Raw genomic sequence first — 16,465 nt, 5'->3', positions numbered from 1 at the left:
TATTTGATCTCTAGCGTTCGTTCAAACAGTGTTTGAGCTCATAATATTCGGTCTCATAGTATGTTATATATGCGTTCGTCTAACCAGTGTTGACCTAACAGTATTCGGTCTCGTAGTATTGATTAATCGCGTTCGTCCAAACAGTTTTTGAATTCATAGTATCCTATCTAATAACGTTCGGTCTTTAGTGTTCGTCCAAATAGCGTTCGGCAAATAGTATTCGGCCAAATAGTGGTCAACCAAACAGTGTTCGGCCTACTGTTCAGCAAATAATGTTCGTCCAAATAGTATTTGAACTATTGTTCGTACAAACAGTGTTCCACCTTATAGTATTCGGTTTCATAGTATTTGATCTGTAAGCGTTCGTCCAAACAGTATTCTTCGTCCAAACAGCATTCGCCCTGATAGTGTTCGGTCTCTTAGCGTTCGTCATTACATTGCTCGACCAAATAGTGCTCGGCCAAAATAAAGGTGTTGTAGAACGAGCGTTCGTCCAAATAGTGCTTGAGTAGGCCAAAACAGCGTTCGGTCGTGTATTCTTACGTAGCGAACGTTCGCGTTCGTTCTCAGGTGATCAATCTTCGTTCGGCCTTAAATTTGATATTCTTAATTAATTATAATAACTAACATTTCTTAACAGGTAGACATAAATAAACAAAATAGTGAACAATATAACAACTACATTATCTAATTAACCAAAACTTAAATAACATTCAATTTAAAAATATATAGAAAATTTGATCACATAATAAATCGGACTCAATTGAAAATTCTCCTCATGAGAAACTAATATAATAATGAGATAATACTAATAATAATGAGAATAGTGATGATAATCCTAAGGATAATGATGAGGATAAGAATAATTATGGTGACAATGAGAGAAAAAGGGTGAGAGTGAGTGTAGTAATGTTGATAGATTTGATGGTTATTGCTTGTGGTCATGATATAGTGACAGAGGAATCATGGTAATACTGATAGTTAAGATTATACATGAAATGACACATGCAAGATAAATAACAAGACAATAAATTGGATAAGGTGATTATTATCCTATCATATTCTATCTGGACCTAAAGTATTGCATTGTATAACATGGCAGCTAACAAAACTTTAGCTTGGAAGTCATATATAATTATTAACCGGGTGGCTTTTCATTGAAATACCTGTTCGGACAAGTTTTTCTACACATTTCTTAATGGAAAAATAGGAAATAAATAAATAAATTTAATTTCTCTTCAACTAAGATTAACTTATACACAAGTTACAAGTAAAAGAATTAGATACAATATATGGAAAAAGTTATAAAATTTATAACTTAGCTTACCACATAAGCTAATTTAATTTGTAAGAAAATCTAATTCCAATTTTCCTTTTTATATTTGTCTCCAAGAAGGAGCTTGTATTGAAATTTATATAAACATGCCTCAACTCTAAATATTGTGTTAAAAAGCGAATTTAAAAAAGATCACTTAAAATTGTTCGCACCTTGCATTTCTGTCAAATGCATTTTTCTGTTATGTATTAATGTACATGAAAATATACCAGAACAAGTGATGAGAGATATATGCATAATCTTAAGTTACAATAATCCAGTGGAAGAACGAGGAAGTCAGCCATCATAAAGCAACTAAGTGACACTCAAAAGTGGAAACCGAACAAATTTTCGGCTCAAAAGAATAATCGCAAGGATAGTGAGTATGTATAATTCGAGCACGTTGGAGAAAATATATTTCACCGTGAACAGTAGTACCTGGAGGCTGCTGATATTCTTTTGGGCAGGGTGCCCAGCCGATAGTTCATCCTCAGAACTGGGACGGTTTCAGTCCACTTCAGAGCTGTTCGTCACAGGTCGAAATGTGTTGTACAGTAAGAGACCACACAGAAGAATTCCACAGCCAAGCAAAAAAAATGGGCTCAAGCTTGTTCCCTCGGGAAGATATGGTAATGGTAGAGAAAGAATATAAACAGATATGGGCACTGCAAAAATCATAAGCACACGTAAGCTAAAAAACTATTAAGAAAACCTGAGGTACAAAAGACCTTACGATTCATAGTTTAGAATGCAACAAAGAAGAGTGAGATGCAATGATAACGAGTACCTGACAACATTACTAGAAGAGAAGATACAACTGCAGAAGAAGTTTTTACCGCATTAAGGAGGGATATGTTGAATGCCAAATTGGTAATTATGTAAAGCAGTGGAAGTAGGGGAGCGCCATCACAACCTAAGCCAGAAATTGAAGAGGAATACACATTATATTAAAACTTAAACACAAAAGAAAGTTAAACCAAGGTTCAAAATCATCTAAAGGGTACAAGACAAAAACTATATATAAATTTATTGATTTCTTACAATTATGAGTTTTAATTGTTTTATATAAAAATGTTAGAAATAACTAAACTCCAAGTAATCTAGTTATAGACGGGGTTAAATCATTGCTTATATACTATTCGGCCTTTTACCTGAAGGACCAAAAGCATCTATAATCCTAGTACATAAAAGGTAAGGTATCGAATATGACATGAACCTTGTGATAGCCACAAGATCTACCCATCGAGATAAGAAAACCCAATGACATATAGACTGTTACGTGCCTGAGTATGGAATGTAACTAGAACGCTCTCTTCACACACTCTCACAGGCAATGGACAATGAAAACAATAGCTGAATGAACCTCTTTTATTAAATAAGAATACTGCACCACGAATTAAACAATAACTGGGAGCAGGATCTCCGTCAGCCACTTGAGAGCATAACCTCCCTTTCAAAACTCAATAATCAAAAACATGTCTTTAACCCAGGTTCCTCCTCTATTAATACTAATTACTCCTTCCCAAAAGGGTCGAGAATAATAATAACTATTATTTATTATAATTATCTGGTAAGAATATATCTATCCTTATTTATTATATTTATGCGTATTTATTATAATTATCTGGTAAGAATATATCTATCCTTATTTATTATATTTATGCGTATTTATTATAATTATCTGGTAAGAATATTTCTCTATCCTTATTTATTATATTTCCTTCTATAATATCCTTCTGTTGTCAGTTCGACGCTCGTCCTCGCTCAGGCCGCTCGTCCTTGCTCGTTCAGCCCTTGTTGCTTCCACTCGCTCAGGACGCTCGTCCTCGCCCCTCGTTGCTTCCACTCGCTCAGGACGCTCGTCCTCGCCCCTCGTTGCTTCCACTCGCTCAGGACGCTCGTCCTCGTCCCTCGTTGCTTCCACTCGCTCAAGACGTTCGTCCTCGTCCCGCTCGCTCAGCTCTCTTTCTCTTCCCCTTGTCGTTCGGCCATCAAGCTCCTCCCTTTCAACCGTTCGGCCATTGTCTTCTTCCGTACGGTCCCCTTCTCTCTCCCTCCTATATCTTCGTCTCTCGTAAACTCGCCAGGTCCTAACATAGACCCACTTCAAATTCCATACCATTAATTAAAACTTGCCCTTGTTATTTTATTTATTAATGCAATTTTGAAAATTCAAGGTCATAAACCCAGGAAAATAATCATACATACACATAGTAACTAATCTTGATAGTGTTTTAACAACAGAAGGTGTAATAAGAAACGCAGACAAGTACTAGAAAACCACGTGAGGATATATATGTATAATTGCATTGCTACCAATTTATTAGATCTTACCTGGTTTACCTAGAAAACAACCGGCACCGCTTTTAAAATATGAAGGAAGTTCAGCAAATGGTATGCCTTTCAATTTTGAAAGTAAAGGCAGAGACAGAAATACGAAAAGAGCCTACAACAAATATCACGTAAACCATAAATGTACCTTTCAATAATTAATCAATTAATAAACATAAACAAGAGACTATCTGGAACTTGCGCCAATAACCATTAGGAAAATTGCCTTGCCAATAAACAACTCAAGTAAGGACCTAATAAATAAGTATTTATTACGTAAACATTTAGGTGTAAGTTGTACTTACAATTGAAGAAGAAATAGGAATAATCAGTTTTCAGGAGCTATTCTAGAAGTTTGTTGTCATAAATTGAAAAACAGCTTATGAACCTATCATCTCATAAATTCTCCAAAACACCTATATGCTTATATTATAAGTTATACCCAAATAAGTTTCAAATTAGCTCTTCCACCCTAAAATGAAGGAGGGCTGCTTATGAAAACTTCAGAAGAAGAAAAACACACTGCCAAGTATCGAAAGCTGACAGAGTATCACATCTCCATTTTGATAAAAATTAGAGATGTGCACAAACTAATCCAAATGAATTCAGACAGAAAAAATTGAACTAAAATAGAAAACCAACTTTTCCATTGGATTGGATATAAAGTCTGTTTTTATTTATTTATTTTTTTCATTTTTATCGTCCCTGTCTGTTTTTTTTTTCATTTTTATCGAAGTTAGAGGTGTGCATATAAACCAATCCAATACATACAGTAAAAAAGGAACTAAAAGAAAGAAAGCCAACTTTTCCTTCGGTTTAGATAGTCTCTATTTTGATTAAGGTTAGAGATGTTCATATACCAATCCAACTGAATACAGACAGTAAAATGAATTAAATAAAAAGAAAATGAGCTTTTTCATTTGGATTGGATCGGTATTCTGTTCCAATTTTAAAATTTCATCTTATCCAAACCAAAAAACTTAACTTGTGCATCTATATACGTTTATTTATTTAATTCTTAAATTACCGTATTTAGAAATTTTAATATTGATTTGACTAATGTTTTATAATCTGAATCTAAAGTTTATATATTATGACGAATGTGACGAACACTTTGAATTACTTTTACAAAATCTATTGGGTATTCTGCGGATTTATTTACGGCCTCCTAATAATACCAAAAGCTTGATCCGATGCAAACCACTTTAACTAAAACAAACAAACTTTGGATAGAATCAAATGACTTTTCTTCTGATTTAATACAATCCACATAAACCCTCAGTCAAAATGTATATGACTAATGCACAGAAAATAGATGAAAAGAAAAGGCAGGTCAAGCAGAGTCCAGAACTTTAAAATAAATGAATAAGAATACTTAGTCGTTCTTGTTCATGTCTATTTCATCGTGGACAGAAGCAAATGGCAGCAACTCATGCTTTAATGTAATTCATGGTGCATTGTTAGTATTGGGAACTGAAGAATGGAACTTTGGGATTATTGTATATATCTTTTGTAAGAAAGATATTCAATGTTTTTGGGATAGTGAATTCAAATCTCTAGAATTAGCAATATAACTCTTACCTATAAGAAATGTTTTTGGGATAGTGAATTCAAATCTCTAGAATTAGCAATATAACTCTTACCTATAAGACAAATATTAGCTAATGTTTCCTTCATGTTCTTTTACCATTATATGTTTTGTTTTGGATGAAGGAAAAAGAATATTTAACAAACATGGCCCTGAAAATTCCTGAGATTTATTATATAAAATATAACCAGATACTAACATTTTAGGGCAAGTTCACATGTACTACAACTAGTACACAAATAGCTTACAATACTCTAATATAATAAGATTCATAAGACTACAACAATCCAAGTATTCTAACAGTTAGTGTTTGCCGTTTGTTGGGGACAAAAAAGAGCAATACATTTTGAAATCATATAAAAAGATAGAAAGCAAGCAAATAATTTGAACTCATGTAAGTTGTTTCACAGTCATTATTCAATTACAAGAGGAAGCAAAGCAACTAATAAGAAATCAGTGATGAAGAAAGAAAAAGCTAACAAAATACTGGAAATAAACGCCATTTGCAGAATTTGAAAGGTACACTTAGTTCATTGCAATTTATGTTGCAAGATGTACCTGAAAGCCAGATCCAAACGAATTGACCACAAATATGTCCAGTGACTTGTGCTGCATGTGAACATGTAAGGGACACCAAATCATGCCCATGAATAAAATGTTAATGGAATATGTAGTCCCGTGACCTTATATCCTTATATACCACCTTCCCCAACCCCCACCCAAAAAAAAGGTAAAGGAAAGCATACCTTTAATCGAGTAGCTGAGTCAATGAAAATATACTCCTGACATACAAGAAAACATTGATTATAATGTTCCCCAAGAAGGATTAACTAAAAGTCAACAGCTGTTATTGATTAACCTTGATTACAGAAGCCAAAGCTTGAAAAGCACATGAAATTATCATCAATGCTGGCCAAAAGAACTGAATATCAGAGAGCATTTGACCAGCATTTGAGCCTGTTAGGACTTAGAGAGTATAGGAAAGAAGAAAAGGGAAACAGAACACTTAACTGTTAATCAGTTAAGTGAGGGGCCGGGAAAAGGCCTATATATTAGGACCTTTTATTGTTTCAGTTAGCGAGTTGTGTAGTTTGTATGTGTTGACCGGTCTTAGCACCAGGTAAAGGAGGTTAAGCTCCTAAGATACAGTGTATTCTTGATTCATTGTTGTGAATACCATTCATACTATTCCTTCTTTACAAGTTCTTGATTGTTGTGTTTGAGATAGAGAGAGAGCTTGTTAGGAATTCCTTCCCGAATCCCTACCAGAGCCACTGCAGTGATGGGAAACAAATTATTAGATGGGAGCCATTCCATTTGAAGTGAAAAAAGGAATTTCCTATCAACTAGCATGAGAATTTTACCCCAACAAGCACAACAAAAAATGTATGACAAACATCACAGCTTTTGAGCTTCTACAGACTATTACAAGCAGCTACTGACCTAGGCTGCTTAACGTTTTAATGAAAGCATGCTTAAAGTTTTACATGGAACAATATTACTCAGAAGGTTAGAACAAATGAAGCTTTGATATAAATATTTCAAATTTAAAGAAATTGTTTTGGTGGTTAATCAATTCAATGAGTGGTTAACCATTCCTAAAATGGAAATATTTTGCCAAGAAATTTGGTAACTTTCCCACAATTATGTACCCCTTCAGACCAAAAAAGGGATAATAAACTTACAATATTTTACACCAAAGGAGATAATGTACATAGTGAAATTCTTTCTGTTTATAACAATTATAAACTGATCACAAGTAACTAGTCTATTATTTAAAAAGTAAACTATTTCAGCTCAACAAAAAATGGGACACCAATCGGTCCTTTAGAGGCCCAAATTGATGTTACACATATATCTAAGGGAATACAATGACAGGTCCTTCATTTTTTTTTCAACTGATATTTTCAAGTCAATATCTTTTATCAAAGTTCATCACTGCACACTTTTGGGAATACTTGATTCACATGGGAATCTGACCTGATTAGTGACCTCGGCATGAGAAACTGAATATTGGAGAGTACAGATACGGAATATTGAATTTCTCTGTATTATAAAGTCAAATTACCTTGTAATAGCCACTATGACACCGGAGGCTACAAGTAAACACCCAATCAATTGATTGATTGTGTACTTTCTTTTCAAGAGAAGGCTGGAAAACATTAGCTGCCAAACCAAAAATGTCTGCAAAAAGAAGAATTCATAAACTGGATTTTGAGAAATCAATATTACACATAATGATGCATTAAAATAACGTATGTAATAATAAAGTCTCAGCCAATGCATAAGTCACAAATAGCCACCAGTGATGAATGGGAGAAGATACCAGATTTTACAGCAATATTATCATTCTCTTCCTTCTTAGTTGGAATAAAAGGACAGGCCCAGAGCACAAACCACAAATGTAGCCATGCCATCAGAACATACTGAATAAGTTTAAAAATAATAAGCCTCCTACACTGTTACGTACCTGAGTACGTGAACTTGCCACTCACAACCTTTCACACTCCCACAGGCAATAAACAATGGTATTTGACTGAATAAAACTCTTTATTAAATTGAAAATATTGGTATCACAATAAACATCCAATAACTGGGAGCAGGGTCTCCGTCAGTTACCTGAGAGCCTAACCTCTCTGACAACAGTCCTTTATCAAAAGCTACCTCAACCCTAGGTTCCTCCTTTATTAATACTAATTACTCCTTCCGAAAAAGGTAAAGAATAATAGTAATTATGCCTATTTATTATAATTATCTGGTAAGAATATTTCTATCCTTATTTACTATATTTACTTCTATAATATCCTGAAGTACGTCCTTTGAGTTTCCCGCCTATCCTACTGCTGTCAGATAGAACGCTCGTTGTTGCTTCCACTCGCTTGTCATCGCTCTACTCGCTTAGCCCTCTTTTTCTCTTCCCCCTATCGTTCGGTCATCGTGCTCCCCCCTTTCAACCGTTCGGCCACTGTCCTCTACCGTACGGAACCCTTCTTTCTCTCTCCTATATCTTCTTCTCTCGTAAACTCGCCAGCCCCTAACATTGCCCACCTCCTGAAGATCAACCTTGCCCTCAAGGTTGAAGTCCGGATATTGATCTCGGATGGTTATGGCATCTTCCCATGTTGCCCCGTCCGGCCCTCCCTCTTGCCATTCGATCAACAATTCCTGTCATTCGTCCTCTCCTTGTTGCACCTGCCTTTGATCCAGAACTCTGATCAGCTAGGGAGACGGTCCCTCCATCTCTAAGTCTATGGGTAACTCTTTTTCCACCCTGTTCTCCCCCACGGCCTTCTTTAATTGCGACACATGGAACATTGGATGTATCCGCGCGGCTTCGGGTAGTTGCAACTTAAATGCCACTTCTCCTATCTGCTGTATGACCAGGAAAGGTCCAAAATACCGAGCGGCTAGTTTAGAATGCAGTATGGACGGCATCGATGTCTGTCGGTGGGGTCTGATCTTTAGATACACCCAATCTCCTACCTCCACATTGGATGGTCTCCTTGCCTTGTCGACCTGCCTCACCATTAATTCTTGAGCCCTGGCTAGATGGAGTTTTAGCTGGCTGAGTGCCTCATCCCTCGTCTGTAACTCCTGGCCGACGGCTTCCACTAAGGTTTCCCCGGAACGAACCTGTGCAGGGAGGGAGGAGACCTCCCATATACTGTTTCAAATGGGGTGCATCTCGCCGACTCTTGATAGCTAGTATTATACCAATATTCCGCCCAGGGTAGTACTATGCTCCATTCCTTTGGTTGTTCTGAGCAGAAGCATCTCAGATAACCCTCTAATACCCTATTCACGACCTCAGTCTGTCCATCGGATTCAGGATGATAGGCGGTGCTCATCTTCAGTTGAGTTCCTTGTAATTTAAACAACTCCTTCCAAAAATTACTCAGGAACAGTGGATCCCGGTCACTCACGATAGATATTGGCACCCCATGCAACCGGACAATCTCTTTTACAAACACTTCAGCTACGGTCCGAGCGGAATAGGGATGTTTCAGTAGTATGAAGTGTCCGTATTTGCTGAGGCGGTCTACCACTACCAGCACAGCATCATACCCGTGGGACTTGGGCAACTTAACGATAAAATCCATGCTTATCTCCTCCCAAATGGCGTTGGGTATGGGTAAAGGTTGCAACAACCCTTGCGGAGAGGATGACAGATATTTATGTTGTTGACATACCAGGCAGCTTGCGACAAAGTCAGTTACGGCTTTCTTCATTCCTACCCAATAAAGAGATTGTGCCACCTTGCGATAAGTCCGATATACCCCTGAGTGTCCTCCTGTTTGCGTGGTATGAAACTCGGCTATCAATTTGGGTACCCAGGCCGATCGGCCAGACAGCACAAGCCTCCCCTTATAGTGTAACCTCTCGTGTTCCAGAGTGAACGAGGGATGTGAGTTGGGATCTTTTCTCAAATCTTCTATCACCTTCTTTAACTCTTCATCTGCCTCAACTTCTTCCAGAATCTCCCTGAAGTCTTGCCAGTAAGGTCGGGCCACAACCCTCAATTCCTTTTCTTCCTGCGGATCATCCTCTTCCTTCCGTGATAGGGCGTCTGCTACCTTGTTGGTGACACCTGATTTGTACACAATTTCAAAGTCATAACCCAGGAGCTTCGCAATCCAATTCTGCTGATTCTGAGTGGTGATACGCTGCTCCAAAAGGTACTTCAGGCTCCTTTGATCGGTGTGAACCACAAACCGTTGTCCCAAGAGGTAGGGCCTCCAGTGTTGTATGGCTAAAACCAATGCCATTAATTCCTTCTCATATATCGATTTACTCAGTGACCCCTCGGATAACGCTTTACTAAAGAAAGCTATGGGTTTCTTTATTTGCATGAGTATCGCTCCTATCCCTCTTCCCGATGCATCACACTCAATGTGGAAAGGCTGGTCAAAATTAGGTAGAACCAGCACCGGTGCAGTAGTGATGGCCTTCTTTAACCTTGACATAGCTTCCTCGGCTTGCTCCGTCCATGCAAACTCCCCCTTTTTAAGAAGGTCGGTCAAGGGTTTGGCAATCTTCCCATAATCCTTCACAAACCTCCTATAGTATCCTGTCAAACCCAGAAATCCCCTCAAGGCCTTCACTGTCTTAGGTTTTTCCCAGTCTATCACGGCCCTTACTTTTTTTTCGTCCATTTCTACACCCCTCGCGGATATCCGATGACCCAAATATCCTATTTGAGTTTTGCCGAACTCACATTTCTTTCGGTTGGCCACCCACCTATTGGTCACGAGTTCCCTTAGCACCGTCCCCACATGCTCTAAGTGCTCCTCCCAGGATCGGCTATACACCAATATATCATCAAAGAACACCAGTACGAATTTCCGCAAATAAGGCTGCAGCAGGCTGTTCATTGCACTCTGGAATGTGGCTGGCGCGTTGGTGAGGCCGAATGGCATAACCATGAATTCGTAGTGACCCTGGTGCGTCCGGAAGGCCGTTTTCTCTATGTCTCCATCTCCCATTCGGATCTGGTGGTAGTCTGACTTCAAATCCACCTTTGAGAAATATTTGGCCCCTCTCAGTTCGTCTAACAATTCCTCTATCAGTGGGATAGGGAATTTATCGGGTACCGTGGCTTGGTTAAGGGCCCTATAATCCACACAAAATCTCCAGCTGCCATCCTTCTTCTTCACTAATATTACCGGACTCGAATATGGACTGTTGCTCGACCTTATGACGCCCGTTTTTAGCATTTCGGCCACCTGTTTCTCAATCTCCCCCTTCATCACATGGGGGTAACGGTACGGCCTTACATTCACGGGATTCGTACCCTCTTTTAATGGAATTTGATGAACCATGCCCCTATCTGGCGGGAGTCCGCTCGGTTCGTGAAATACGCTCGCGTGCTGATCCAAAATTCGAGTCATGTCATGCGTCTGCTTCTTTGTCATCTCCGGACCGAACGGTCCTTCTCTCTGACCGTACGGTTTTCTTTCCTCGTCCTTTTCTGTCTCCCCAAGCTCCCACACTAGCAACCAGACCTCTACTTCTTTCATTTTGAACAATGCTTCGGGTTCCACCACTCTCCGAGTTAAAGTAGGATCTCCTTTAATGGTCATGTTCCTCCCTGCTTGACCGAACACCATGGTTAGCGTGCCCCAGTTTAATGTTACTTCTCCCAGCTTAGCCAGCCATTCTACCCCCAGTATCACGTCAACTCCGCCCAGTTCAAATAGGTGGAACCGTTCGGTGATCACCGCTTCTCCCATGCGAATCATTACTTCTTCACAACAACCCCTCGTCTCCTTTCTCTGCCCATCTCCCAAACTCACCCTATAGGGTGGTGTATCTACTACGGGTAGTGCCAGTTCCTCTACCAATTCTTTCCTTATGAAGTTGTGGCTGGCGCCACTGTCAATCAAAATCAGTACCTGTTTCGTTCCTATCTGTCCATGCAATTTCATCGTTCTGGGCTGGGTGAGCCCTCCTGTCGAGAATGCCGATAGCTCCATTTGGTCGAGTTCGGTCTCAGCTTCTTCTTCCCCGCTTGATTTCTCGTCTTCGGCCAATATCAGCATCCGAAGACTCCTTTCCGGACAACGATGGCCTGGACCGAACGGTCCCCCACACCTGAAACACCTCCCTTCTTCCCTTCGTTTGACATATTCAGCGTACGGTAAATCCCGCACGTTCCTTTCTTGGTTGTTTGAGAACGTTCGTTCTCCTTCTCGCCTCGGGATCCCTTCCTTTCCTCCTGTCTGCCCCCTCTCTGCGATTCCCGTTCGATTCTGATTATGCCGACTGGCGTTCGTCCTCATTACTGAACCGCTCGGTTTTCCCCACGTCTGGCTCTTGCTTATGATTCCTCCTCCAGCCTTTACGCCCCCTTGGAACTCTTCCACGTCCTTTGCTAGTCTCGTTACGTCCATCAATTCCCTCGGGTCAAGCAATCGGAGTTGATTACGGATCCCCTCCTGCAATCCTGCCATGAAGTATCCCATCAGCTGTGCGTCAGGTATTTTTTCTGCTTGGCCGACCAACACTTCGAATTCTTGGATGTATTCTTCCACGGTCCCTGATTGTTTACAGGCCGCCAGTCTCTCGAAGATCGTTCCCCGGCTTCTGCCTCCGAAACAGTTCACCAACGACTCCTTTAATCCGGCCCACGAGCGGTTCCTGGCCTTCTCCCTCCAAAACCTGAACCAGTGTCCCGCGATTCCCTCCATGCTGATGTAGGCTAGGTGCAGCTTTTCTTCCTCCGGCACTCCTTGCAGTTCAAAGAATTTGTCCGCTCTATAGATCCAATTCAAAGGATCGCTGCCTTCGAAGAAGGGTAAGTCTACCCTTCTCCTCCAATACGGTTGCTCCTCTCGGGTACCCCCATCTAGCCCGCTACCTTCTCTCTCATCCTCCTCATTCCTTCTCCCGTTGACAGAACCCTGACTTCCATCAGGATTTCCCTCATGTCGTCGACCTCGCTCTCCTATCACCTTCACCAGTTCCTGGACTGCTGCCTCCAGTCCTCCCATGGAGATTTCTATGACCACCAATCTTCCTTAAATGACATTCACTCTTCCCTCCATGATGATTTTCCCTCGTCTCTATTAGGATCCGGCAGTTTCCTCCCTTGACGATCCGGCAGGTCAGACCAATTGTTACGTACCTGAGTACGTGAACTTGCCACTCACAACCTTTCACACTCCCACAGGCAATAAACAATGGTATTTGACTGAATAAAACTCTTTATTAAATTGAAAATATTGGTATCACAATAAACATCCAATAACTGGGAGCAGGGTCTCCGTCAGTTACCTGAGAGCCTAACCTCTCTGACAACACTCCTTTGTCAAAAGCTACCTCAACCCTAGGTTCCTCCTTTATTAATACTAATTACTCCTTCCCAAAAAGGTAAAGAATAATAGTAATTATGCCTATTTATTATAATTATCTGGTAAGAATATTTCTATCCTTATTTACTATATTTACTTCTATAATATCCTGAAGTACGTCCTTTGAGTTTCCCGCCTATCCTACTGCTGTCAGATAGAATGCTCGTTGTTGCTTCCACTCGCTCGTCATCGCTCTACTCGCTTAGCCCTCTTTTTCTCTTTCTCTATCGTTCGGTCATCGTGCTCCCCCCTTTCAACCGTTCGGCCACTGTCCTCTACCGTACGGAACCCTTCTTTCTCTCTCCTATATCTTCTTCTCTCGTAAACTCGCCAGCCCCTAACATACACTTTAGAAGTGACTGCTACGTGATACTATAAATATGGCAATGAAATGCTTTATGTGCGATGCCATCAGAGTGAGAGACAGGGCAGCTCAATCCATGAACAAGAATGGACTGTCCTTGAAAAAGTAAACTGGAAGATGCTGGTTGTATCAAAATATTTTTGAAAGACAAAAAATGAGAGTGATAGGTTTTAGAAAACCTTTGGTCAGAGAAACAAAAGTCTTAGTTTCTATGATGCTACAAGTTAATAAAAGTCAACTCTATGATTTATTGTTATTACCAATAAATTTGCCGGTTTAAATCATTGATCAGTGCTATAAGGTCCCCTATTCTGAATATATTACAAAAAACCATCATGCTTCTCAGAAACCATTGACTACACTGAATCAATGGTACATCATTTCAATCAAATTCTCAAATCTTAACTGCTAAAACAAAAGAAGATCTTCTCAAACAAGACCTTACCAAAAGTATGCCAAATGCAAATCAGAAAAAAAAAGTACACTCCACAGCTACATAAAATAAACGGCAGATGTATACTATTTTAAAGAAAGACAAACATGTATTTTTGTTTGTCACCCCCTCTCATCCTTCAATGAAAAGGGCTGCTCAAAATATTTCACATACCTGATTCAATATGGGTATGACTGGTCCAGGAAGTAAGGCTGCAGAGGGTAATCAACATTCATTTCAGAAACATTGAAAACAAACACGAAGGGTATGTTTGGCAGAAAATTAAGAGCAGAGTTAAAATGGAAAGATGTTGATTTTAATTCATTGTAGCTTGGCAGAAGGTGGAAACTCATTTTCAAAGTACTCATCACAAAAAAATTGTAACCTCCGCTTTTGTTCTTTCCTCTAGAAAGATTTCAAACGTCCCAGTCACTTTTTTCATTTCACACTCCTCTATTACTGACTATTAACACTATAAAACCTAACATATTATTTATTTAGTCAAAAGCTCAGACAACTCCAATGGGATGTGCGACCATGGTACTCCCTCTGTTCCACAATGGCTGCACTTTAAGGCATTGCACATCTATTAAGAGCAACAATAGCTACATCACCTTTTTAAACAATTTTACTGAAATAGCTTCGCTCTATCCAATAAATATATTATTTTTAATAAGAAATAGAAACCAATTAATTTGAAGAAAAGAATTAATACTTCATTGAAATGTGAGAACATAAGTTAATTTATAACTTTTTTTTTTAATGTGGCTAAAATTGCAGTCATTCTACACGCACACCCTCAACATTATAAAAAAAATGGGTCTTATAAATAGGAGTGCGGTGAGGACACTGAACACACAATAGACACCATTAAAAGCTTTTAATCAATTAAAAAACCACTAGAAGGAGTTTAATTTCATTCACACTGTGACATTATAAAAATATTTACATTGCATCTACAGTCAAGTATAGAAAATTTGTTGAGCTTTATAGTAACTATTATAAGATCATCTCTGCTTGATTGAAAGTATAAAAATCTTAGTGGCATGGAAATAAAACACGGTTAAAGACTAAAACACAAGCAAAGTCAGTACCTCCAGCAGACATTCCAGCAACCAATCCCAAAGCTTCCAGAAGTCCAATGGCGACAAAACGCAATTTCGGAATTGCCATCATCTCATCGGTTACTATTCTAGCCCGGTACCGAATATACAAGATGGAGAAATATATAACAACATACCTACGTTACACAAAAACTACAACTGTTCAACGCACTAAGAAATCCCCAAAAAGACAGATTCTCCTAGAGTTAAAACAGCAAACAAATGCATTTACAAGCAGCGACAAAGAGGTTTACCCAAAAGTTATGAACTGGACGAGAAAAAAAGGGTATTCTTTCATGGGAACAAGGGCCAATTTGTAAAGCACGCGATTGGCTACCGCTGATGTAACGGTGACAGTGGAGCTCAATAAGACGAGGTTGGTGCCACTTCCCGATGAACTTGCGTTTGAAGCACGAATTCTGAGTGCGGTTGGGTGGTGGTGGACATGGTTGCGAGTGAATCGAGCGTTGCCGGAAAAGTGTAACGGTAGCTTCGAAGACAGTGACATCTGAGGGCAACATCATCGAGACCGGACGTTCCCTACGAACGACCACTAACTATTAACGATCCTTACCTGAGACAAGCATCATCCAAACCGAGCACTACCTATGAATGATCACTACCTGAAACATGCATCATCACGACCGATCACTACTTATTAATCGATCGCTACCTCAGAACAAATATCAAGGCCGATCACTCCCCATAAACGATTGCTACCTCAGAGCAACATCACCAGTAAAGATCATTCCTTATAAACGATCGCTATGAGACAGAACACTATAAGGACGAACGTTTTGAGTCTTGGTTGAACGCCTAGAGCACTTTGCCGAACACCTAAATTACTGGCCGAACGTATTCAAACTAAACCTCAGGGTACCAAATTAAGACCGAACACTAGCTACTTGAGAACAACTATCATCGAGAGGAAAGGCTACCTAATGACGCTCGCTACCTGATAACAATTAACATCAAGACCGAACGCCACTAAGATGAACGCTCGCTACTACCTATGGACGCTCTCTACCTGAGGACACCTGAGAACATTTATCATCAAAATCGAAAGTTACTTATGGGCGCTCGCTACCTGAGAACAAATAATATGAAGACAGAACGATTAAGATTCAAACCTAAGAATATCATATGAAGGCCGAACGCTACAATCACTAATTCACCAAACCGAACGCTACACATTGCTTCATGAGAATACTTAATTAAGGACGAACACCTAAAATTACTAATTCACTGTATACAGTTTGGACGAACGTCTAATATATTACTAACTTTACTTAAGGACGAACGCGAACGCTCGTTACCTTAGAACACCAAAACCGAACGCTCGTACTATTTTGGCCGACCACTAATTGGTCGAGCAAATTGGACGAACGTCCAATTTTGACTCACCAAAATTGGACGTACGCGCGTTCTGCAGAATTCTGCAGAATTGCACCAGATTCCAGAAAACCCCATTTTTCATCCCC

At 39.6% G+C, this 16,465-nt stretch overlaps 1 protein-coding gene across 1 annotated transcript; it reads right to left on the bottom strand.

Annotated features, from left to right (window-relative positions):
* Window positions 1-1,554: 1,554 nt before the first annotated feature.
* LOC148191289 (protein CLT2, chloroplastic-like) lies at window positions 1,555-16,011 on the bottom strand. Its single transcript, XM_088101358.1, has 11 exons — window positions 15,239-16,011; window positions 14,976-15,121; window positions 14,056-14,093; window positions 7,303-7,418; window positions 6,481-6,508; window positions 6,094-6,201; window positions 5,981-6,016; window positions 5,793-5,843; window positions 3,650-3,761; window positions 2,103-2,228; window positions 1,555-1,980 (listed from the first exon to the last, which is right to left on the bottom strand). The coding sequence occupies exons 1-11, from the start codon at window positions 15,490-15,492 to the stop codon at window positions 1,823-1,825; spliced, it is 1,173 nt and encodes a 390-aa protein (XP_087957484.1). The 5' UTR covers window positions 15,493-16,011; the 3' UTR covers window positions 1,555-1,822.
* Between the last annotated feature and the right edge of the window lie 454 nt (window positions 16,012-16,465).

This window comes from Vigna umbellata, chromosome 11 (genome assembly GCF_029865625.1).
Source record: "Vigna umbellata cultivar VRB3 chromosome 11, Vumbellata_1.0, whole genome shotgun sequence".
Taxonomy (NCBI): Eukaryota; Viridiplantae; Streptophyta; class Magnoliopsida; order Fabales; family Fabaceae; genus Vigna; species Vigna umbellata.
Note: the sequence above shows the minus strand (reverse complement) of the source record. Positions and strands in the feature narration are given on the sequence as shown.